The following is a 25717-nucleotide window of genomic DNA, read 5'->3' on the forward strand; positions in this document are numbered from 1 at the left end:
GACACATTTACTTAATAATTATCCAATTATTTGAATCTGTTTGGAACTGTTAAGTATGACTTTCAGACACAAATTTTACTTTTAAAAGCAGGTAGAATTCATTTGTTTAGTGTCTGTTTTCTTATAGCAAAGCCACATCAGACTGTCTGCCGAGTCCATCGAGGGGAATCAAATACCTGATTTTGGCATTGTAAATCCGTAGACTTACTGCTGCACCAGTAGGGGACATTTGTTTAGTAGATTTATTATTTTAATGTTTTTCTATAAAAAAAAAACGTTTTACAATATCTTGATCTCAAAAATGTTTTGTTACAATTTTGATATGTAACGTAATTGATACAAATCAATTCTTGGCAGTTCACTTCCTTTTACACTCATGACATTCTTGGTTTATGAAGAACAAATGTTATACTGACCAAAGGAATACAACATGGTTAAAAATGTATTTACATTTAGATAATTATAATGTACATGACAGTATTCTGACTATTTTATTTCTGACTCAATTGGTGAAAGGGGACTTGCCAATAGAATATTCACAAAACGAAAGGGAATTCTCAATTGCCATGGCACTTGAAATTAAGCTATGAGGCCTTTTTTCCCTTTTTATTAGCTATATTTTTGCGTGCCTGCAACACCATGTGTGGGGGTGCACATATACCCATTTCAATTGAATTACTCATCAGCATCTCTACTAGCCTATCCTGAAATTAAAATTATTTTAGACAAAATTAGGCAGGAAACCTTGGATGTGGTTAAATATATTAGTTGAAAAGGTTTGAACTCCTTTGAAGGGGGGGGGGGAGAGAAAAAAAACAAACAAACTCTGAACTATTCAACAAGCCGCTGTGCAACAGCTAAAAAGTGGATTAATTACAGAAACAAGTGTCTTTAATAAACACTTCCCAATTTTTTCTAGTTGAGAGATGTTTTATTGGGACTTTAATATTTTTTTTATACATAATGAGAAATAATGGAAAAATTAAATACAACTACACAATTGTTTTATTACAGCTACCATGTTATCAGAAAAGCATTGCCCCAAATCCAAATACCCTCTTCATGCTCTGCCAATAGTAATTCTTCCATCCTTCTCGAGTTTGTTCTAATTCATTTCTTGGAACCCCCTTCTGGGTCAGCTTCACTTCTGTTGAATCTTCTCTTTCTATTATTTCCAAGATTACGTCTGAATAGTGACCACTTGGCCAGTTCTTGAAACGCCACTTCTGAACAATCTTTTCATTGGGAATCTGTTACAATGAATCAATTCCTCATAGGATTTTACTTAATGCTTCTCAGATAAAGTCAGTATAATATTGAAAGATGCAACAAAGAAATTGTATCTTTTACTGTTATAAGTTTACTCAACCTCTATCATAGTGCAACCTTAAGAGACTTAAGCCTTTAAATTGTTTGTAAAACAAAAAATAACTTACATATTTCAGTTGTACAGTACACCTATCTTGAAAAGTATGTTTTTTTATTAAAATACTAGCAAAAAACTAATTCTAATAAAATTGGGTAATCAATACTTTTTGCAAATACAATAATTCAATTTTAACACTATAAAAAACAACAACAAAAACATACCAACTCAACAAAAGTACCATAAACATTTCCATCAAACAATGAAAACTTTCCTCCTTCTGTGAGTTCCAGCTGGCAGGGACCCTGGGTAAAAGCTTGAACCATCTAAATCAAATATCAGACCAAATTATAATATCCAACACTACTTAATGATTTATTCTTATGTTGAAATTTTTAAACTTACCTGTGAAGTAGTTCTAGATAATTTTCTTACTATTGAACAAAGCTTGACCTATACCTGATAGTTTTAGGAAAAGAACAATTATAAAAAATTAAGTCATGAATAAAATCAGGACTGCCAGATGTTGCCTTAATCCTGTAACTAAATCAAAGTGAAAAAGTTTATAAATACACTCAAATTCTACAGTAATTTTAACAAATTACAACTGGGCATAATTTTAATTTTGTTAATACCACCAGCTGTTGTAAAACAAACATTTCTGTTAAATTTAGGTACATCATTGTTACTAAAGTATCTAGTATGCTACAAGAAGAAATATTTTAAAACATAGGATGACAATTCTTTTATTTACTTGAATGAAATTTCTAGTAAAATCAATTTATTTAAAAGCATTTTTTAAGATGAACTTATGTGGTTATTTTTCTTACCAACTATGTTTCAGAAATTTATGTAAATGAAAAACCACATATCAATTAATGTTTCAAATCAGATTAGCAATGTCATTTTGGTGGTATCATTTCAACTACTATCCACATCTGTGTGTTTTTGAATTTTGCGCAAAGCTACATGAGGTCTATTTGTGCTAGCTGTCCCTAAGACTAGAGGGAAAGCAGCTAGTCATCACCACCCACCAGTAATTCTTGGGCTACTCTTTTACCAACGAATAATGGGATTGACCGTCACATTATGATGCCCCCAAGCTAAAATTGTGAGCATGTTTCTTGTGACTGGGATTTGAACCTCGGATTAGGAGTCAAATGCCTTAACCCACCTGGCCATGCTGGGCCTATACATATCTGAAATGTGATTTGTAAAATGTACATTACAGACTATTTTTCAAATTTTTGCAATGAAACAAACTACAATACCTCTTTTATTGTGAGTGCTCTAAAGAACTCTTCAGCTTTGCATTTGAAAGATTCTGTCATATTTAGCTCAGTCAGGTCAAGTCTCACTGCTTTTCTTTCCACATTGTCATCTGATGCAGTGTAAACCTAAAGTTAAAAGGTGTGATAAAATACAAAATGGCCATTATTTGACAATACAGTGTCCACTGAAAATGTGTTTAGGAATACTTCAAAATATGATCAAAGCAGATATAGAAACTGTTTTATCAAACAAATACAAAAATTCTGCCTTACTTGTTTACTAGGTGTTACTTTCATAACGTTAGAAGTTGTCTTGGCTTGTTCTTTTGTTGGCAAGATCATTCCCTGAGAAAACTCTGGAAGGAATAACATTGGCTTTAATACATCTGAATATATGTAAATCAAATTTATAGTAATACCATAATAAATAAGTTGTAAATGACAAATTTACAAATGAGTGTCAGAAATTACATTTACTATGGAACAAGATTAATCACCTCTCAGTGCATAAAATTAGTATTACATTTTTTTACGCACAGAACTGATTGTGTATCAAAGCAAGGTTATTCTGTCATACATAGAATTTACATTATATTAAAGCAAATTGATTTTGCATTCACAGAATTAGTATGCTATTGAAACAAGATTTTGTCATACATAGAGTTAGTACAGCATTAAAGTTAACATTTTCAATAGAAATGTTATCTTCTTTACATGTCTGCATGTGAGACTTGCATGCCACTAACTCTTAGGCAACTCCCACCTAAATTCATGTGTTTGACATGAACGGAGTTGGTGGATAATGATGTCCATCAGACCACACAGCATGTGCTCATCTCAACTCAACTATACAGGCTTTAAGCTGTAAGAGGAGAACACATGACCATGTAGTTTACCAGTAGGAGCAGGAAAAGGAATATACCCAAGGAACAGTGAGAAGTTTGAGCACACTGTGGAGTCAATACTTGTCCAGTGTCTAAACACCAAGAATCTTGTTTTCATCCAGAGATGCACTTCAAACAAAGAAAGAAGCACTGGTGAAAAGAAATATTCAGTATGAGAGGTGGTAAGGGAATGCTGGAAATAGTATAGACATGATACAGTCACTATGGCAGTTTCTGAGAAAAGGAGAACTTCACAAACAAGGACAATGGAACCCAAGACAAAATTCCATTGGATCCACAATGTAGTCTGAATCAAACAAGAAATTTAATATAAATACATTTAAAAATACCATGAGGAACTTCTGGTGGTCTTGAGGAACAACTCAACTCACAGGGTGCATATGTAGAGTCAAGGTCGATGGTATGAATGCTTTCTTTTATTGTAGCTCAATGCAGAATTTTGGGAAGGTATATGCTGGGAAGTAATGTTAGCTGCTTAGTGGTATCCTACAGTGACAACAAAATGAGAAATGCTAACAGGCTGAGAATGAACTGAATAATCTCTACGAGCAACAGTCTGAATCCTAACAGAGACAAGACAGTCAGGAGATTCAAACAGTGGTGAAGAAGTGTGTGGTAGTCCACATTCTAGCCTGAAGAAAAATGGAGGAGAATCGAGTGAGCATAGAATTTTCTGCCTACAGAGAAGCATATATGAAATGTATGAGCTGGCATATCCAACCCATAAAAGGGAAGGAGAAAATGTCCAGGTTTAGGAAGGGTGTTGAGATACAGAAAGACAGTGAGAGGGACCTCAAATAAAAGAAGAGTGGTAAAGTACCGGGCAGCTCAGACAGGATATGAACACCTATCTAGATCAGAACAAACAAGGGAAATAGGAAGAGAAGACAGGAGAAACAAACTAAGTGATTATAATCCACAGATTATGAGGGAAGGAAGACAAGTCAGGATGAAGAAGGTAACACTGGTAATTAGGAGTTGGTGGGAAACATTGATTTGTGAACCAGATCTAATCATTAAAATTTATGTGGATGTAGGAAGTAAGGAATAATTAGCTTGTATATGAACACATTACAAATGTCAAAATATTATCTCTTACACACACACATGGCAAGTAATAATGAAACAGAACTGACCATTATGATCTAACTGTACACACTAAAGAGGATTGATTGATTGATTTAGTGTTTTATGGCACAAAGCAGCGAGGCTATCTGCGCCAGACATTCGGTAAATATGTAAAAAAAAATAATAATAAAGAAATGTAGTAATAGACATAAATGGAAATGAAGGTAAAACAAAAAAGTATAAAACCAATGTTGACACCTAGTCTACAATGAGTATAAGAAGTTGTAAGGTATTTATTCTAGCAAAAAGGTAATGATCATAACCCGCCAGGAAGACTAACAGGTAAGTGTAAGAACCACCGTCAGTCACCTGAAGTTGGTCGTTCCAGTCCTGGTTCTGGGTTATGTGTCATAGCAACCAGTATCAAAATGTAAAAGAATAGAAGTTTTAAAAGATACATAGCAAAATTGTAACAATGAGTAGTCAAATGTCCAGTAAAAAGATAAAAGTCAAGTAAATGGAGTAAAATTTGTAAAAGTAAATGAAGGTAAAAACAAACCAGCAATTAAAACAGAAAATGGTGTAAAAACCAATGGTGACATCCAGTCTTCAATGTTGTAAAATATTTACTCTAGCAAAATGGTAATGATCATAACCCGTCAGGAAGACTAACAGGTAAGTTCAAGAACCACCGTCAGTCACCTGAAGTTGGCCTTTCCAGTCCTGGTTCCGGGTTATGTGTCATAGCAGCTATTATCAAAATGTAAAAGAATAAAAGTTTTAAAAGACACTCCGCAAAATCGTAACAATGAGTAGCCAAATGTCCAGTGAAAAGATAAAAGTCAAGTAAATGGAGTAAAATTTGTAAAAGTAATTGAAGATAAAAGCAAAATGGCAATTAAAACAGAAAATGGCGTAAAAACCAATGTTGACATCCAGTCAACAAAGTTGTAAAGAACTACCTGTAGCAGAAGGGTAATGATCATAACCCGCCAGGAAGACTAACAGGATATGTTAGTCAGTCACCTGAAGTTGATCTTTCCAGTCCTGGTTCCGGGTTATGAGTCAATATGGCCAGTACTAAAAAGTTAAGTAGTAAAAGTGTGAAATGATATGCAGCAAAAGTATAATAACAACTCGCCAGGATGACTAACGAGTAGTTCAAACGGATAGTTCAAACAGTAGCGTTAGTCACCTGAAGTTGGCCTTTCCAGTCCTGGTGTTGAGTTATTTAATGTTCTGGCCATTGTCCAATGTCAAATTGAAGGAGAGAGATTAAAACTATAAAAAAGGAACCACAATTAAAAAGGTGTAATGAATAAATATGCAACACTTAAATGAGATTAAAAAGATTAATGGCCATTAAAAAATTAAAAACATTATCAAGGTGGACAGAGTCACCATCACCAATAACTCTGTCCAATGTTACAGACTGACCCTGGGAAAAAATATGTTTAAAATATTGCCGTTGTTGAGAATTGTAACGATGGCAAGAAAGTAAAATGTGGCTGATAGTGATTTGAGTGTTACACAAACTACACATTGGTGCATCAGTTCCAGATAAAAGAAAATGATGAGTTAAAAAACTGTGACCAATGCGTAGCCTAGTGAGAACAACTTCCTCCTTCCGAACTTTAGGGAAGCTAGATGGCCAAAGTCCAATTTTGGGTTTGATTTGAAAAAGTTTGTTGTCGCGTTGCTCACTCCAAGTGGACTGCCAGCTGGCATGGAGCCGAGCCTTGAAGACAACACCATAGTCCATGTACGGAATAGGCATAGGGGTGATGGTGCTGAAGCAGACATATTTAGCTGCCATGTCTGCAAGCTTGTTCCCACGAATACCAACATGGCCTGGTATCCAGAAAAACTGGATTGAAGTAGCTGCTAATGAGAAATGGGCCAGTCGGTTTCGAATATCAGCGAGAACAGGATGTGAGCTAACGTGTAGCGATTCCAAGGCAAGTATAGAACTAAGCGAATCAGTATAAATAGTGCAGTTGGAGTACTGCTCAGCTGCAATATGATCCAGGGCAAGAGATATGGCATACAGTTCAGCAGTGAACACAGAAGCTGTAGAAGGGATTCTACGTGCAACTACTGACCCATAGCAAACCATAACAGAGCCCACTGAATTACCTGATTTGGATCCATCTGTATAAATGGGAACTGAATGATTGTTTGAAAGATATTCATTGAGTAAAAGACGGTACTTCCAATCTGGAGTATCTGCCTTTTTTAGGTGACTGAAAGAAAGGTCACATTTGTGGGCTGTAATAAGTCATGGTGGGATGGGCCAACCTGTGGAATCTGCAATGTTATCCAAGGACAAAACCAATTCATCCAATTGCGCCCAGATGCGAAGGCCAAACGGAGCAATGACAGATCGTCTGTTCTGAAAAAGTACTGCCCACCGAGGAAGGAAAACACATTTCCAGGTGAAATGCTTTGGTAAGGAATGAAGTTTCGAAGTATATTGTAAAGATAGTTGCAAACGGCAAAGGTGTAGAGAAGGTTCATGAGATTCAATGTATATACTTTGAACTGGAGAGGTACGGAAAGCCCCAGTGCAGAGTCGAAGTCCTTGGTGATGAATGGGGTCCAGCATCTTTAAGGCCGAGGGTCTGGCAGAGCCATAGACCATTGATCCATAATCGAGTTTCGATCTAATAAGAGCACGATATACCTTTAACATTGAACAGCGATCTGCCCCCCAACTGGTAGAAGAGAGAACACGGAGGATGTTCAGTGCTCTTGTGCATTTGACCCAAAGCTGCTTTAAGTGTGGTATAAAGGTCAGTTTACGATCAAAGATAAGCCCCAAGAACTTGGTCTCCGGGACCACTGGCAGCAAAACTTCACCGATATGAAGTTCAGGATCAGGGTGAATACCCCGTCGACGGCAAAAGTGCATGCATACAGTTTTGGAGAGAGAGAAATTAAAGCCGTTCGCCAGAGTCCACTTCCATTACACATTAAGGGCGGTTTGTAGTTGCCGCTCAATATATCTCATGTTTGACGACTGACATGAGATGTGAAAGTCGTCGACATACAGCCCATTCGCAACAGTTAGAGGGAGTTGTTCATTGATGGCATTTATCTTTATACTGAAGAGTGTAACACTCAATACACAGCCTTGAGGGACTCCAAGATCCTGTACAAAAGAACGGGAAAGTGTCGAACCCACACGAACTTGGAATCTCCTGTTCATTAAAAATTTTTTAATAAACATGGGTAGATGGCCACGTAACCCATATGTATGGAGGTCTCATAAAACGCCATACCTCCATGTTGTGTTGTAAGCCTTCTCTATGTCAAAGAATATTGATACAAGATGTTGGCGGTTGAAAAAGGCTTCTCCGATAGATGTTTCAAGACGAATTAGGTGGTCTGTGGTAGAGTGCTGTCGACGGAACCCACACTGGGTGGGCGAGAGGAGGTTGTTTGATTCAAGGAACCAAACAAGACAAGCATTAACCATCCTTTCTAATGTCTTACAGAGACAGCTCGTCAAAGCAATTGGACGGTAGTTTGAAGGAATCTTGGGATCTTTCCCTGACTTAGAAAAAGGTAAAATAATAGCCTGGCGCCAGGCATCAGGAAAAACAGTCTCCTGCCAGATCCGGTTGAAAACAATCAGAAGGACATCAAGAGAAGCAGGAGATAGATGGTGCAGCATGTCATAATGAATATCATCAGGTCCAACAGACGTACTGGCAGACCGATGAAGGGACATTTTTAGTTCCACCAGGGTAAAGGGACAATTATAGTCAAAGAAACAGTCAGTTCGAAAGGAAAGAGGTGATCGCTCTGCCCGAGTCTTGATGGCCAGGAAGGTGGAGGAACAAGCAGAAGTGCTAGATACCCGGCAAAAGGTTTCACCTAGAGTGTTAGCAATGTTCCGAACATCAGTCACCTCCTGACCATCAGAGAGTAAGATCGAGAGGGGGACAGAATTGTAGTGCCCATTAACCTTTCGAATCCTGTCCCATATGATCTTGGAACTGGTGGTAGAAGATATGCTGGTTGTGAACTTAATCCAAGATTCCTTCTGGCTTTGATGTCTTACCCACCTATCATGTGCACGGGCCCGTTGGAAAGCAACCCGGTTTGAAAGTGTGGGATATCTACGAAAAGTATCCCAGGCCCGCTTTTGAGCCTTCCGTGCTAAGTGGCAAGCAGGATTCCACCACGGACGAGGATATCATGGTAAACGTGTTGAGGTTTTAGGTTTTTACACATGAGCAGCTGCATGTGTAATACAGTCAGTTACCGCTGCTACACAGTCGTCTATTGATGGCTGACTTGCGATGGCAGGATCAAGTTCTGCGAGAGCAGTGAAAGTGGACCAGTCTGCCTGATCCAGCTTCCACCGGGGCACGCGGGTAGGGTGGCATCGACCACGGCCAGTCTCTCTCAAAAGGATCGGAAAATGATCACTGCCTAGTGGATTACTGTCAACCCTCCATGAAAAATGGGAGAATAATGAAGAGGAGCAAACTGAGAGATCAATAGCGGTAAAGGACTGACTAGGTGCATGAAAGTAAGTGAAAGAACCAGTATTGAAAAAGAGAAAGATTGTGATCAGAGAGCATCCGCTCTACAGATCGGCCCCTTCCATCAATAATAGCACTTCCCCAGAGGGGATGATGTCCATTAAAATCCCCTAGGATTAGAAATGGAGATAGCAATTGTTCAACGAGAGCATCAAAATCTGATTGATCATATGTCTCTCCAGGGGACAGGTACAGAGAACAAACAGTGATAGTATGACCCAAGGAAAGACGGATGGCTACATCCTCCAAGGGTGTGTTGAGTGACAAAAACAGGGTGGGCACGTGCTGATAAACCAATAACGCCACCCCTCCATGTACTTGTCCATCACACAGCCTGTCATTTCTGTACAGAGAAAACTGTCAAATGGTGACTGTATCCTCAGTTTTGAGAAATGTTTCTTGTAAAGAAAGACAAACAGGATGGTAGGAAGCAATCAGCATTTTGATATCATCCAGATTAGAAAGTAAAATTCGACAGTTCCATTGTATCAAGGTGGCCATTTTTAAGAATGGGTAGGTGAAGTGGCTGGAGAACTCTTCGGTTTACGACCACGTCTTTTTTCTTTACTGTCTTTAGTCGGAGGAGGTCTATCAACCTCCATGGATCCTGCTCTGGGTCGGGTGGGCAGGTTTTTGTTATTGGAAGGGGAATCCAGTGACTGAGGACACGAACGAATAATTGTTTTGTCTCTTGTGGTGGGAGAAAAAGATGTATCAGAAGAAATGCCTGTATTTGAAACTGAAGGACGTGGATCTTGAGGTTTGTTGGAAGGTATGGGAGGAACAGAGATGGGTGTGGAAGTCGATTCATCAACCTTTTTAACCCCAGGTTCAAAAGGCTTTTCATTTGTTTTGAAAACGATTCTCTTGGAGGCACAGAGAGATCTGTCTGCACTCCCACTGTAGTTGTGGAATGAAGTGCAGCAGCATATGTCCGAGATAGAGTTGTGGACAGGAATTTCCGAGCCTCAGGATAACTAATGTTATGTGTTTTTCAAACGCTGCACCTCTTTTTCCTCCAACCATTTTGGGCAAGAATAAAAGTAAGAGGGGTGAGAACCATTGCAGTTTACGCAATGTGGATTCATGTCACAGTCATAGACATCGTGGTCCTTGCCTCCACAATGAGCACATGTCAGGGAACCACGACAAGATGTCTTTGAGTGCTCTGACATTGGAAACATCGAAGAGGGTTTGGTATGTATGGCCGAACCCTGCAAATGAGATAACCTGCCTTGATGGTGGCAGGTGCACGTGGTGAAGTAAATGTTAAAACGAGGGTATTTGTTGGCAGTGTAACTCAATCTTTGTGAGTGGAGATGCGCCTCACTGCAGAAACTCCTTGAGTGGAGAGACCAGCGAGAATCTCTGACTCGGGAACGTTCTTCAAATCCTTTTCAACAATAACTCCTCGTGAAGAATTCAAGGTAGCATGGGGTGTAACCTCAATAGGTATATCCCCAATTGCCTTTGAATTCAAGAGGAGTTCACTGTGTTGGGATGTGGATGTTTCAACCAATATGTCACCAGATCGAAGTTTCTTTACTGACTTTGGAGAGCCAGCAAGTCCCTCTAGTCCCTTTTGAATAAAAAAAGGGGACATTTGCCCTAAAGGTTTTCTGAAAGAGAATGTAATATAAGAAAATGAGGTGCGTGTGTTACTGATGTTGAAGATTGCTGTTCTGAGTATTCAAGACGTGGTCGCTACCCATTGACTGTTTTTTTACAATTTTATTTAAATTTTTAGAGGATCCATAGGAAAAGAAAAATTTCGGTACCCACTGACCCCACCCACCATGGAGCCCTACAAGGGGGCGCACTACAAAGTCACGCAAGGACAATGCAGCAACGCCAGGGTTTCGTGAGCACTATACCCAAACACCAGCATCAGGCACAATGTCCACAACACCCGTTGAGAACTTCCAACACTGGTACTTGGTTGACTCTAGCCCAAGTGGACCAGCCGATTGACCCAGGGGGCCACCCAAGGCAGCCGCCTACAGGAATTGAGGCCAAAGTGGTGTGTTAGGGTTGGATCCCTCAACCACCAGGATCCTCTCCTTCCCTTCACGGGTAGCCACGCACGGCAAACACATGGGTGGATATTTAGATCCCAGAGAAGGTAACCAGATAGAACAAAACCTTCCCTGGGAGGTCCCCTCACCACGTACAGGAATCCACACCAAGGGGCACTAAAGAGGAAGGAACCAAGTTCAAATATGATAGAATAATTAACTATGAATAAACATTGCCTGTTGTGTTTACATGTTAAGGTGTAATGAACGACGATGAAACTTTACCACCTAAATGGTACACACAGTAAGTAATTAACTATGTGTAAACATAATATTCTATGTGTACATGTAAAGTTATTAAATATCTATAATCATTATCTCGAATAAGTTACATATTGAGGAGTAAGAACTAGAACTAAACATTACTATCCATGTTTACATGTTAAAGAGTAATCAACTGAGACTAAACATTATCTTCCAAGTGTACACATGAAGTAAAGACACAGATTTACATATTACCTTCTGTAACACGTTAGAAAGTAACATTTATGTTTATCGGGTAAGAAGTAATTATACGTGATCAAGCACCAATGTCAATATCTATATGCGAAGGAGTGATGAACTACAATTACACACAATAAACTATGTAGCTTATGTAGGAGTGATGAACTACAATTACACACAATAAACTATGTAGCTTATGTAGGAGTGATGAACTACGATTACACATAACATACTATGTAACCTACATGAATCAGTGAGTACCTGATTAAATATTACACTCTAGGTGGGCATATTAATGAAAAAACAAACTATGTCTAAACAGTAACTTTTACTTGTTACTTGGTAAGATAGGTATGATGAGGCACAAAACAGCAGCAGCAAAACTGAATCCAAGGGAACTGGTATGTATAGAACTAACTGGTATGGAAGAAACCACATGTAGAAGGTTTACATATGCCAAGCAGAAAACATTTAAAGATAACCAATAGGTAGAAAATTATTTTTGTCAAACTGAGTGGGAAAAGCACTCAAATTCATTCTCTTTAATATCAGGCCTGAAAAAACAGCAAAGGATAATGAGTAGAAGGGACAACAGTAGAGGGTCCTCGCTGCACAAGGACTCCACTTCATGATGCAAGACAGCCAATACATCTTCCACAGATGAGCTACAACAACAGAACCTCATCACACACATTAACAAATAGTTTGTATTGAGCTCTGAAATCATACTGGATAAGTCAAACTGAAACTGAAACTTGATAGGTTGAGAAAAAGTTGCAAACTCAAACACACCTGGATATAACTGTACCAAGAAAAGAATGAAGATTCTTGTATTTAAATATAGAGGGAGTATTTGTGCATGCATATGTGCCATGATCTCCTATTAGTAGAGGGTTTAGCTGCATGATGCATCATCAGGTAGTGGTGCAAGTCCACATAGATACATTAAATTAGATGATATTTTTTAAAAAGCCTGTGACATGCAAATCTTTCAGGTGGAATATGCAAATTCAAGAAGCTGCTGTTATTTGTGTATGGAGGTAAGTATCCATTTTGAAAGTTGAAATAATTTTGAATGGAACAGTACTAATTTGAGCTTGTAACTTCAATAAAAGTGTAGCTTTATATGTTTTACCTTATCATTATTTCTTAAGCTACATTATTATGGTATGAACTAAGTGCCCATAATTCAGTTTTGAGAAGGCAGAGGCTCATAATATAATAATAAAAGGTTTTTAATGCGCTTCTTAACTGTAAAATCCAATACGGTTTCCACTTCAATGGAGATGCATGAAGAGACTGAAATAAAATGATAAAAGTTTAACTTGATATGTTACTAGAAGAAAAGAAATGTTTGTGAAACAGGATGAGGTGGGTTTAGGTTAAGCATTTTTCCATTTGACTGACTGTGTTTTGTTTCACCAACAATTCTACTATGTTAGGACATGTTTATTAGACCTTACAACCTAAGTAACTGCTTGAATAGGGAAAAAAAAAACTGAAAAGTACAAAAATATAAATCATTATAAAACAAGTTTTAAACTGACTAAATATGCTAAATAAAACTGATTAGCCATCAAGAAAAAGTTGGCTTGCTTATCATTTTTATTACATGTGAATGACAGTAAAAGTAGGAAAAATGCACATTTTTGACTGAAACAAGACAAAATGTGCAGTTTTTAAATTAAAAATTTGCAGGAAAATTTTAAAAAGATGTAATTATATTAGAATCAGTGAGTACAATTCTACACCAAATGCAAACATTTTAAACTGTTTCTCAAACATCACAGTTTAGCAAAATCATTTCAAATCTACAAATTCACACTTATGTAACATAAAAATAAGATATTTTATCTTACAGAAATAAAATCATCTGTACAAAGTAATGATAATGTTTAAAGCTGCATCATCCAGTACTTGTGTTTTGCAACGCACTAAAACAACCCACGGTGCAGGTACAATAAACAGATACACCTGGGCATGAAGGATTTTAATAGATTTGGGCACTTTAGCAATTCAAACTTGTCCATAATAACAATCACACTTAAAAAGACTATACTGTTGTAGGAAAGTTACTATAATAACTTTACCATCTTTTAATCTTTTTATGTATTCTGCCAATTTTTCCCGAATCTTTTGCGTTCCAATGGTCCTCATCAGGTCCTTCAGCTGTTCAGAAAAAATGTCCGTGGTTGTCACACTTACATTCACCTGCAAGAAACCCAATTTCAAAGATTCAACAAACTTCTTACAAACATGGCTAATATACCACATAGACTTTACATTTTTTGCTTGGCCAGCAAAACTATTCTATGAATCTGTATAGTTTTATGATAAATAGCAAAGGCCTTTGAAGTAAGAAGTTTCTTATATATATATGTTAGTGCTTTAAATCATAAATATAAGCTAACAGCTTGACTTAAACAGGACTTTTCAGCTGATGCACGTACTTTCTAGAAATATATTGTATATGATCAGCAACTCATTGTTTTTATTAAAGTTTCTGAAAGAATAATACATTAAATAGATATAAAATAAAATACTAGCATGTTAAGTTCACTTGTATAATACCACTTAGGTTCTACCAAAATCTTTAGAAGAAACAGGGGGTTTGATCACATTAAATTATAAGCCTGCAGTTTTATATAACTAATGAAATGTGATAAGTTTAAATCACCTGCAGTGTATGATACAACAAATTAATGTACTTTGACTCTCATAAAGACATTACTGATAAGCAGAAGAAAAAAAAAAGACATACATCAACCTCAGAGGGATCATTTTCTTCACTCAAATTTGGTATCTCTGCCGTTCCTTCAATTTCAGTGTCACTTTCTTTGTGTTGTCCTGTAATATACACTCTGAGTTGAACATATCGACTACCAAACATGAAGAAGGTATTACTAATCAAACATTAGTATTACAACATTTTAAATCACAAATTAATGCATATAGTAGTTATGATCTGTTATTTACCTACACTTAAATTATTTCTCTTCTTAAGTACCAAAATAAAAATGCTGTGAACATTTAAATAACACACTTTTATATATATATTACTTTTTTTTATAAAGCCATTAAAAGTTGATAAAAAGTAAAGAAATATTTTAGCACTGCTTCTTGTCCTTTAAAGAGAGAAAAACTTAAGTTTCTCTCTTTCAAATGCAATTGTTTGGTCTTACAGCTTTGCTGTTTTACAGTTAAAGACTATAGATCTGCTGACATATTTACCGTAAATGTACCTAAACACTGAAAAAAAATCTAATCAGATACCAAACACAGCAATTTTTTTACTCTTTGAACACTTATCTCCAACATAAACTTACCCTTCCACTTTAGGGAAATTTCCCATTCATAGAAGAAAATCAACTTGCCCTTACGATTATTAGCTACAGCCTCACCACTGACCTTGGTGATCTCATTTACTTTACATTGTCCTGGAAGGAATAAATTACGAGAGCCTTACATTAACACTAATGTTATGATCTTGAAATTTATAATTTTCATTCATATCCAAGTTACAATGAACCAGGAATCTATAATAATGAAAAACATTATACAATCAAAAACATTTATTTTTCTAAATAAGCAAGTTTATAAAACTAGCATTTTCCATGTATTGTTATATTTACTTCTCCCAGCTTATTAGATAAAATATAATTTCATCAACATTACAAGACTGTGTGAACACACATCATAACTTTCTTCAGTTTCTTCACAGATGAAGTTTCTCCCACCATATTTCGAGCACAAAGTTTTCAAATTTGTAGTAAATTCAACATTCTTGAAGTTACTGCTTATGGAATTACTCCCCAATTTATCAAGCAGTTATTTTTACAACTTTATATTTATCTGTTTATTATTCTTAACTCAAGGAAATTAACAACTCCAGTATGGAGGCCATTTGTTACTGCAATTTTTTTTTAACACTTCCTTCTACGGTACAACACAATCTTATTGGTTTAGTTATCTTTAATTGGTCTATTTACTAATATTGACATTTCACCGATTAATATTTTTATCACCAAGTTTTTTCATCACTTTCCTTGATAGAGTGACTATAGTTTTTAGGACTTAACTGTATGACTTTTAAGTTTCTTGCTCTTTTAATTTCACCCTGAATAATGTGTTTTTCAACTTATTTTTATTACATTAATTTCAATGTAAATACATTGTTTATGTTTTAAAATTTATTGAATCAATATTATATTTTCTTATGCACACTGACAATACTTTTTTACTGTGCTAACTGTATGAACATATGACATTGCAGGTAGGGACAGTTCTGAAGAACTGGATGGTCACATCTGACACTGTTTTTGGTAAACTCAAAGCCATCATAAACCTGAAAAATAAACGCATACTCCTGTCTCAATTATGGACTTTTAAATTAAAATGTCCAGTGAGTTTGTCTCACATTCATAACATTTTCTAATCTGTCTACACGTACATGATGATTTTTCACCAAAAATACAAATTATGTTTTGATTCAAAAATTTATTTATGAGATGAAACACGTCATTTAGACTTAAACCACTTGAAAACCTTCTAGAACTAGACCTTTTTCTAGACGTGATGGAAAAAGGGCAGGGACTTCCAGATGCTGAGCTGTTGTGAAGTTAATTTTGTCGTATCAGATAAACTGCCCAGAGGTTTTATATTTTTCTATATATTCTGAATTAAATTATATTCTCAATACATCAGGAATACCATTCCACCTCATATGTAGACTGATAAACATGACCATAGATTTACATCTAAATCACAAGTGCTGCAGTAAAAAACATTATTTTGTAAAGTTACAGAAATATAAGTCCACCAATTGTTTAGCCTGATGTACAAGATGGATGGTATTCTGGTCACTGTTAGTACGAAAACGACATTGCTAGGCTAATAAATTCCTCATGCTCGCCAATGTTTCAGCATGAAACTTTTAATGCAGAGCCAATAATTCTCATATCACCCATTCCCACATTAGACTCCATAACATAACCATGAAACATGTAGAATTAACTTTGACTTACTGAGTATTACAATCATCACAACATTCAAGTGTAAAGCCACTCCTGTCTGAAAACTACATCACTATGTTAAAAAAAACAATAAAACAATCATTAGGGAATTAATTATAACACAAGTTTTGGCTTGTTTGCATTGTTCTTCCTTATTCTCCAGATTTCTGGAATAAATCTCTTCCTCAAATATTTCAGACATTCTGTTAACCCACAATAAAGATTGCTGTATCAGTTTTTTATACCATGAAAAGACTTTTAACCATTGGATGGATTACCATAAAGACTTAATTGAAAAACTGCTCACTGTTATGAGTGATCAATATTGATGCATGGAGATCAAACGTGAACCAGCAGTAAAAGTGATGCCCAAAAGATCAGAAGTTTTTACAGCAAGAACGTTAAATTTCATCTAGGTGGAAAACATTTGAGACAGCAAGTCTGAAAGTTAAGAAAGTTAAAGTAAGTCAGACACATTATGAAGTATCTCAACCTGCCAAATCACATTCTTACTAGGAAGATTAAGGGTGAATAACAAGTAAGAAAGTGATTGAAACTGACTGTCATACTGGTGTGTGCCAAGTTTGGTTCAGTTCCATAGAAAGGAATGAATAAGGTATACAAGTTGTTCATATCTCATTTGCTGGCATGCCCTAAGTGTACATGCTAGGTTTGAGTACAATTAACCCAGCAGTTTCCCAGTATATTGCTACACGAATGGAATGAATTAATCACGTTTATTTTGATCTTGTATTTGTTTTCATACTTATATTATTTTGTATTATTAGCTTAAATCTATTTAGGACTTAATCTCCTGTGATGGTCAAACCCAGCATTAGCTATACAAATGACACCAGTGTCACAGCCAAGAACACTAATAATAGTAAACCCAATTCATGAAAAATTAATCTTAACAAATTTTATTGTCTCTTAAACTGTTACATGTTACTGTTTACCTCCACTCAGTCCAGTATATAGTTAGATTTTACTTTGATAAAAAGTTACTGATAAATAGTATGTAAAAATGTGTTACTACATAATCTCTGGGCTAAACTCACCAATTTCTCCCTCAATAGTAAGATCATTCAATAATTCTCTCAGTAAGTTTTGAGACCAAAATGAAGCATTCTTTTCAGTCCTGAAACAGAGAGAAAACATTTTTGCCATTAAAACAGTAATGTAAATATTTGTCTACAAATTGGTAATTTATCCTCTATTTAAAACAATTAGCTGTGAAACTATCTAGTACATAACATAATATGGTTTGTACAAAATTAATAAACAATAAAACCATGTTTTTCTTCTTACTTAAAAAAAGTACCAACAATAATTAATATAAAAAAAATTCAGGATAAATGTCAGACAACTGAGAGAAATTACACTGGTGACAAAATATACTACAAATTAACGTTTTAGCTGCAGAATGCACCACATTGTGCAAATGTAAACTGACAAGCAATTGCGGAATGCACCACATGGTGCTTTTTAATTTATTTCGAGCAGCAGCCTGCTGAATGCACCCAACTGATTACTTAATTTTGATTGGCTAATAATTTATTTTGTAAAACTCCATATCTAAGGGGTTAATTATACTTATAACAAATTGTGAACAAAAGTAAATAGCTGTATAATGTTTTAATTATAACATCTGTTATACCCAATACCAATGATGCCTTCTGCTATAATTGGGAAAACAAAATTTTTTTTTTGAGTTCATAAAACTGTTGTTTAAATATGGAAAACAAACCTTAGTTTGTTAAATGTACATTGTAGCCAAGGTCTTTCCTAAGACAAATATTAGGCAAATGATAAAGTGTATATTAAAATGAAAGCTGAAATAACAGCAAGTAAAATAGATAGAAAGCAAAAATTCTTCCTGTTTACCACTGTTTTCATATTTTGATTATATTCAGTCCAACTCTCCCTCCCATTCAATACAAACACTATTTTACACACCAAGTGCCAGATGTGAATATTTTCCGACATTGTTAATATATTTCAGATAGATAATTCTCTTCTCACAAACTACACTCACCACCTATCTCCATATGGTACAGTTGTGTGTTGTAGCAGACAACCCTTTACCAGTAAGTGCAGAAAGAAAATTCACTTTGAGATTATACACCAAATGTGGAGGGAACCAAGGTGTAAGATGAGGTATCTAATATATTTTCAATGCAAGATGTTTCCTCCTTCAACAACATATCTTGAATCCCACACTGAGCAAGTGAAAGGAGGAGGCCCCTTCAAAAAGTTCCTGAACAATACCCAAGAAGTGGGGCCATCTAAGTGCAAACACTCATGGGAGACAGCACAACAAAATTGGCTATAAAGATGGACAACTAAAGAGAGTATAATGGCTAAGGCATATCAAACCACAAGCAAGAGGTCAACTCCATTTTTGAATTTAAATTTTTCAAATGTTGGTCAAAAAGCTATACAGCTGCATTCTCAATTTTTGAAGCCACTTTACTACAGAACATCTTGAATACTTTATTATTAATTCAGTGGAAAAGCCTGAAGACAATAATACTTTTCAAAATTGGTTAAAAAGATAAATGTATTTCTCATGAAAACAATTCTACAAATTAAAAATTAAACTTGATATAACTCAACTTTAAATTTTGATCACGCATCTGGTGAGTTACATGATTTACTATTGGCTTTTAACTAAATCTAGCCTGGACCTATAACTATTTATAGTACTTAAAAATATTCATGATTAACATGCATGTTCTTCATGCATGAAAACAGTTCAAGACATGAGGCCAATATTTCTTAGAATTACTAAATAAAATATTTTATACCCTTTGGTTTAAATTACAATGAAAGCTATACATATTTATTAACCTCTTACAGCTGTAAAACTTGCAAATAAATGAATTACCAGCATAATTTATTGTGGGGCACATGATACAGTATAAATGCCTACAGACATATATAATACAAAATAACCTTATTTTGACAGCTATCAGATTGAAGACAAAAGGTTTAAGTTACATTTAATGATGTTTGCACAAATAAAAGTGTTCATCTTAGCAAAATTGTAAAATTCCATTAATTTTGTACAAAAAAGGATGTAGTCATACTTGAACACAAGTCACAAAATCCAAGATGCAAATATTTCTGCATTTAAGTTTTGAAACACATGGATAAATAGCTGACACACCTACTTGAGAAAGCATAATAAAATGTACCAACAATCCAGTTATTTCCATAATTTAATTTAAAAATAATGCCTATCATAATATTTATGATATATACATTATTTTGTAGCCACTATACAAAACCACAGTATGCAGATGCAACTGTTTTTAAAGCCAATAATATGGCAGTAAATAAGGTTTCTTTTTGAAAGCCCAATTCATAAGATACAAAACAGTGAAAGGTGGATTATTATTTGCTATATTTCCTGTTTGTTTCTAGCTACTGCAAATTTTTTTAAAGTCAGAAATGGATCAATCAGATACATTTGAGTGTTAATTATCATATTTGAATTGTACATATGTGAAGAGCTTAGATGAAAAATAATTTCTATTTAACTTTGTAATCCTGAGAAAATCAGCAACCCTCTTCTACAGGTTTCATTATAATAATGATCAAAAGTAAGCTTTATATTAAATAAAACCACTACAAATTATATGTAAAATTTAAAAAATATAACTATCAATCATGTATCTATAACAAATTAGTGATACAAACTGAACAAAAACTTTGTAATGTCTTCCACTTCCAGGTAAAAAACATTTTATTTTCAAATTCAAGAATTACTTACAGCATCTTATCCCTTGCAACATTTTCATAGATTAGAAAAGTGTTGGAACAGTTTGATTGGAGGAATGAAAAAAACTTTTATCATAAGTACATGTACAGCATTTCAAAATGTTCTCATCTTTTGTCAAGCTATCTCAAAACATTTATCTTCTAAGATATGGGTTCCTCATTAATAAGTTTCAAATTTTCATTGATTATTTTGAAACTCCTATTCTTTCCTAACCAACACTGAAACTAAAAATCTGATTAAGTAGAAAATACATTTTTAGTATGGAGTCCCAATGATATTAGTTTCAAAGATTTTTTACACTAGTTACATAATTTACATCATAGTATTAAATTTACAATTAACAATGACAAAAACTAGCTGACATTTTTAGCTGTTCCAGTAACAATGAACTAATTATTGTTTCCCTAGAACAGTTTTTCAGAAACATTTTGCAGTTACTTTAAAGTCACAGATATCTTCATATCACTTTTTCTCAAAACTTTTGAGAGTTCCATGCCCTAAGGTACAAAGAATTATGTATTTTGTCCAGAGATGTTAACCTTTTCATTGAAATCAAATATCTTAAACTGGTGGTCATGACCTGATAATCATTGATAAAGTGTCAATAAAATAATCCATAAAATAATGTCTGATAATATGATACTCAGAACTGTTTATACAAAAAGAAAAAGGTTAACTGTCTACCATATTTTTCTAAAATCTCAAATCAAGAAAAGATTTTTGGATATACTTACTACCAAATCACTTAATAGACCTATTTACAAAATTTGTATCTGACTATGGACAAAAATGGAATTATACAATAAATTGCAAATGTAACAGAGTGTATGTTGGTCAGATGATCTGTAAACTAAATGTGTTACACTACTATTTTGCTTGCATTCGAGCACTGCTTATCTACCTATGATACAGTAGCATGTAGTGGAATGATATAGGTGGGTAAATTGTGATGATAATTAAACTAATGCAAAAGCAGAAAAGTGATAAATACCAGCAACTGTACATGAGGTAAAGTTTTATGAAAACAAACCTGTATAATCTAGCAAGTTCTAAAGCTGTTTCATTGTTGTTAGTAAAATCTATTATTGTCCTTCCTTTTCAGTGTGTAAATTGTCAAATGCACATCACAAACTTTTACAGAACTGAATCCAGTCTTAAGCATAAATACAATTAAGTCTACTATTAAAAAAAATATATTTTTAAACCTATTTTATTACACTTTAGTGGAGGGAATCCTACACTGAGATTTTGAGATATTAATTAAAATAAAGAGCATTGTTAACAAAAATATAATAACCTTGAGACCTTCAAAAGCAAAATTAAACAGTTAATCTCAACTGAAGGCACTTTACCTATATCACTTTTTTTGCTTTAACAGTAAACCAGCTGACATCCATTTTCTCCCATACTGTTTTCAGTAACAAATACACAGAAATTTCAGTGATAAATTCAGTGTACATTTTATGTAAATTTATTAAAATCTGTGATAATTTATAGTTAACATTTTATGGGATATTATGTAGTTTGTATTACACTATGCTCTTTTGCAACATATTTTAAAATAGTCTTCTGATCAAGATTTTTCACTGTCTACCTTAAATTACTTTGAAGTCCTCAAGCTGAGAAACAATGATCTATTTCCCTCAGTTTTTCGTACTGTAATGTTTTGCAAGTTGTCAGTTTTTTCAAATTGTTTATTCGGTATTTTCCTGTTATTTCTCTAGCATCTTGACATCTGAAATTTGTTAATTAAAATTAATGCACATTTATGATTTATTGCCATTAATATTCAACATCAGATACTGTCACTGTCTTATAACATTCATACCATTTACCTTACTAACTCAATCTCCATATTCTGCTGTTGAGTCTGACAAGTTTGATATTTGGTTCAGTTTACCCTAAAAAACTACTGTTATGATTCTACTGGTTTAAATTGTTAGATCATCAGTACTTATAGAGAGTTGTATTAACTACTAAGATATTTTAAAGGAAGAACAATAGTATATACTTTACTAAAAGAAATACACCATTTGAACCACAATTTTTTATTTTTGTAAAAAGCAGAGCTTTTACTTGGGCCACCATGAGGCAAAACAAAAGCAAATGACGAAACATAAAAAAAAATTAATTCCAATAACATGTGATATATAACTGTTAAATCAATGCTCTGTTTAAATGAAACACTAACAAATACTTCTATACATATGCATACAAAGTAAAATATCCAAAATATATATAAAACAATCCACAGAATATATTAGTCATAAATGAACATGTGTACACACACATTTATGCAATACTAGTCCAAATCCAACTGGAGGAGTAAAATTTCTGGACATTTGTCTTTATTTAAAGAGCAGCTTGTACAAAATAGTTTTGTCTTTCTATAGGATACAGTGAAACTGTTTTTCTACTGCAAGTTTCTGTTCATCCAAACACGTTTTACAACGCAACAATATAAATTTATCAAATACTGCTAGATAAATCGGGGGTGATTATTGTTTACTCCCGACCCTTTCAAATATAAATTAAAACAAAAAATCCGTAAAAGTTTATTATTATAATATTACATTAGGCCTATGTTTAACCTATGCACGTGTTATTACTACTGAAAATTAAAATGCTCATGAATACCAAACTAATAATATAAATACGTTACGAAAATTGAATGAGAACTTCCATATGGTGCACGAGTTTTTCATGTATTATTATATGAACTCACCAGTGCCAATTGTTCACGTTTGTGGCATCTGGCCGTTCCTCTACAATCCATCTCGGATCTCCTTCACCCCATTTAGCCATGTTCGTAACTTAACTTTCTGCGGTCTAAAACTCCAAATACGTTATTCTGTACTCAAGATTAATGGAAAAAACAGATCTATAGATCTGTTAAATTTTATATAACTTGTAGATACACAAGTCTGAATTCAGATACGCTCACTTAATCAGTAACTGATAATGTAGAAAACAGTTAAGACAAGATGTTGTCTATACTTGTTATCTTGAAATTTAAATTTCAACTTCTCTAAGTTACACAGTTTTCTCCCTTCGCTGGTTAAATTTCCCCAACTACTGTCCAACGATATGAACGAAGTACTTTACATATATTCAGTTATTAATCTAAATTTACAATTACTTTGCAACCGACAGCTGAAATACTTTTACTATCGCAGTAAATCCTCAATCACAAAAATAACCCACCAAAACCTAGAAACACCTAGTGCTACCTTAAATCGAAGTTTCCAGACTATGCCGAGTGTATTGAACTGCTCTCTAGTGGGATTTTTATTTAATCAATAAAAAAACGAAAATAATAATATATAGTTGATTAAAAAATCAATTTATATTTTTTATATTATTTGGATGACTATAACGTTTATTTCTATCAAAATCGTAAAACACATTTCAGCATAAAATTGTGAGCTAATTATACAGAAATTTACATGTTATAGTTGTAACTTCGAATTATAGAAAAGGATCCTGCATAACCACGTGGTTAAGCCGCTTGACTCGTAATCCAAGGGTCGCGGGTTCGAATACCCGTCACATCAAACATGCTCGCCACTTCAACTTTGGGAGTGTTATATTGTGACGGTCAATCTCACTATTCTTTGGTAAAACAGTAGCCCAAAAGTTGACGGTGGGTGACGATGACTAGCTGCCTTCCCTCTAGTCTTACACTACTAAATTAGGGACGGCTAGCGCAGATAGCCATCTTGTAGCATTGTATGAAATTCAAAGGCAAACAAACAATAGCAGAAAAGCTATTAAAGTAATTTCTTTTAGAAAACTTTGAATAAGTTTAGGGGGGTTTGATCTCTCGCTTTGGAAAGCGCTATGAAATTCTCATAATGATATTTTGGTGTTGGCGAAAAGTCTTCGTGAAACATAAGTACTTTTATTCTACCTCGTTTCATCTTCAGTTCAGTTTGTGCTGTAAGAATGTTTTCAACATGTTCCCTAAAATACATTGAATTGAAGAACGTACTAACTGGAATTTACATTATTCATTATTCATAGTGCTTCATAATCGTCATTATTTAATAACAAGCCACCCCTTACAAACAAACATCTAAATTAAAATATTTAAAACATAGCTTATAACACTATCCCTTTCTTTTATTGTGAAGTCCTTTCAATCCCTTGAACAATCCTAATACACAAATAAATCAGCATGCTACATTGTCTGTACACGAATGCTGTTTTTCTTCCATGACTCATTATATAATAAGGAAAATAAGTGAAAGGTACTGAATGCAAATCCCAGAGATGACAAGATTCACATTCAGATGTGAACTTGATATTTGAATGTTGGGAATTAAGGTATGAAAGAAATTTTAAACCTTGACTCGATCTTCGAAATAAAAAAGAAAGCGTCATCTATACAGCGCATGTAAGGACAAGTTTAAAGTCACATGGGCATTTTTCTAGCAACTTACATTCATGATGACATACAAAAATATTGTCTATCGTTGGACCCAGCAAGGATTCCATATATCAGGTCATAAATAATTTCATTAGTTGGTTGTAACGCTTCCCTGCCTATATCGCCCTCAAGTACAGATGGCTCTCAATGTTAATATGATAATAAGGTAGTACTGTAGTTCTGTAATGTCGTTTTTGCAAAATTATTTAATGGTCGTAATATATGCATGGTAGTTTTTGAAACTTCTTTATCTTTAAACTTAAATTTTCAAATATAAGTTATATGTTCTAATAGTCATATTTTCACTTTTTCTACTAAGTAGTTTGTATTACACTATGCTCTTTTGCAACATATTTTAAAATAGTCTTCTGATCAAGATTTTTCACTGTCTACATGTCTTCTTAAGGGTGTGTTCCACAGATAGCTTGTTGTGTAGCATTTGCTTAATAACGAACATACAAAACTGTACATCAGCAATAACTTCAACAATCTTGCTTTCAATCATATTATTTATATTTTTATTTCTTCTTTAAATTAATACTATCATTTATTTTAAATATTCTCTTAAATTACTGTCTATCACCTATTGATAAGTTTACCTGAGACCACTACAATAGATAAATGAGATATTCAAGAACTCTCCGTGGCAGCTAAATGTGCCGTCTTTTGGTGAATTGGCAATGAGGCAGAAAAAAAAATCTGTCCAACGTAACGCACGTAACGGAATAACAATGTGTTGTGCTTTGAAAAAAAAAATTAAAAAGAAGGAAACCAACTTCTATCAGTATCTGAATTCCAAAATAATAAATA

The 25717-nt window shown here is 34.4% G+C and overlaps 1 protein-coding gene across 2 annotated transcripts; it reads right to left on the reverse strand.

Annotated features, from left to right (window-relative positions):
- Positions 1 to 909: 909 nt before the first annotated feature.
- On the reverse strand, positions 910 to 23743 carry LOC143226509 (activator of 90 kDa heat shock protein ATPase homolog 2). 2 transcript variants are annotated; one of them, XM_076457539.1, is made up of 9 exons: positions 23204 to 23743; positions 17753 to 17832; positions 15009 to 15119; positions 14444 to 14529; positions 13773 to 13893; positions 2911 to 2993; positions 2638 to 2763; positions 1591 to 1692; positions 910 to 1250 (listed from the first exon to the last, which is right to left on the reverse strand). In XM_076457539.1, exons 1-9 carry the CDS (start codon positions 23281 to 23283, stop codon positions 1026 to 1028), a joined length of 1014 nt encoding a protein of 337 aa, XP_076313654.1. In that variant the 5' UTR covers positions 23284 to 23743; the 3' UTR covers positions 910 to 1025. The 2 variants fall into 2 exon arrangements, with proteins under 2 accessions (XP_076313654.1, XP_076313655.1); XM_076457540.1 differs by lacking the exon at positions 15009 to 15119 and having other exon boundaries at positions 23204 to 23702.
- Between the last annotated feature and the right edge of the window lie 1974 nt (positions 23744 to 25717).

Source organism: Tachypleus tridentatus, chromosome 9 (assembly GCF_004210375.1).
Source record: "Tachypleus tridentatus isolate NWPU-2018 chromosome 9, ASM421037v1, whole genome shotgun sequence".
Classification (NCBI taxonomy): Eukaryota; Metazoa; Arthropoda; class Merostomata; order Xiphosura; family Limulidae; genus Tachypleus; species Tachypleus tridentatus.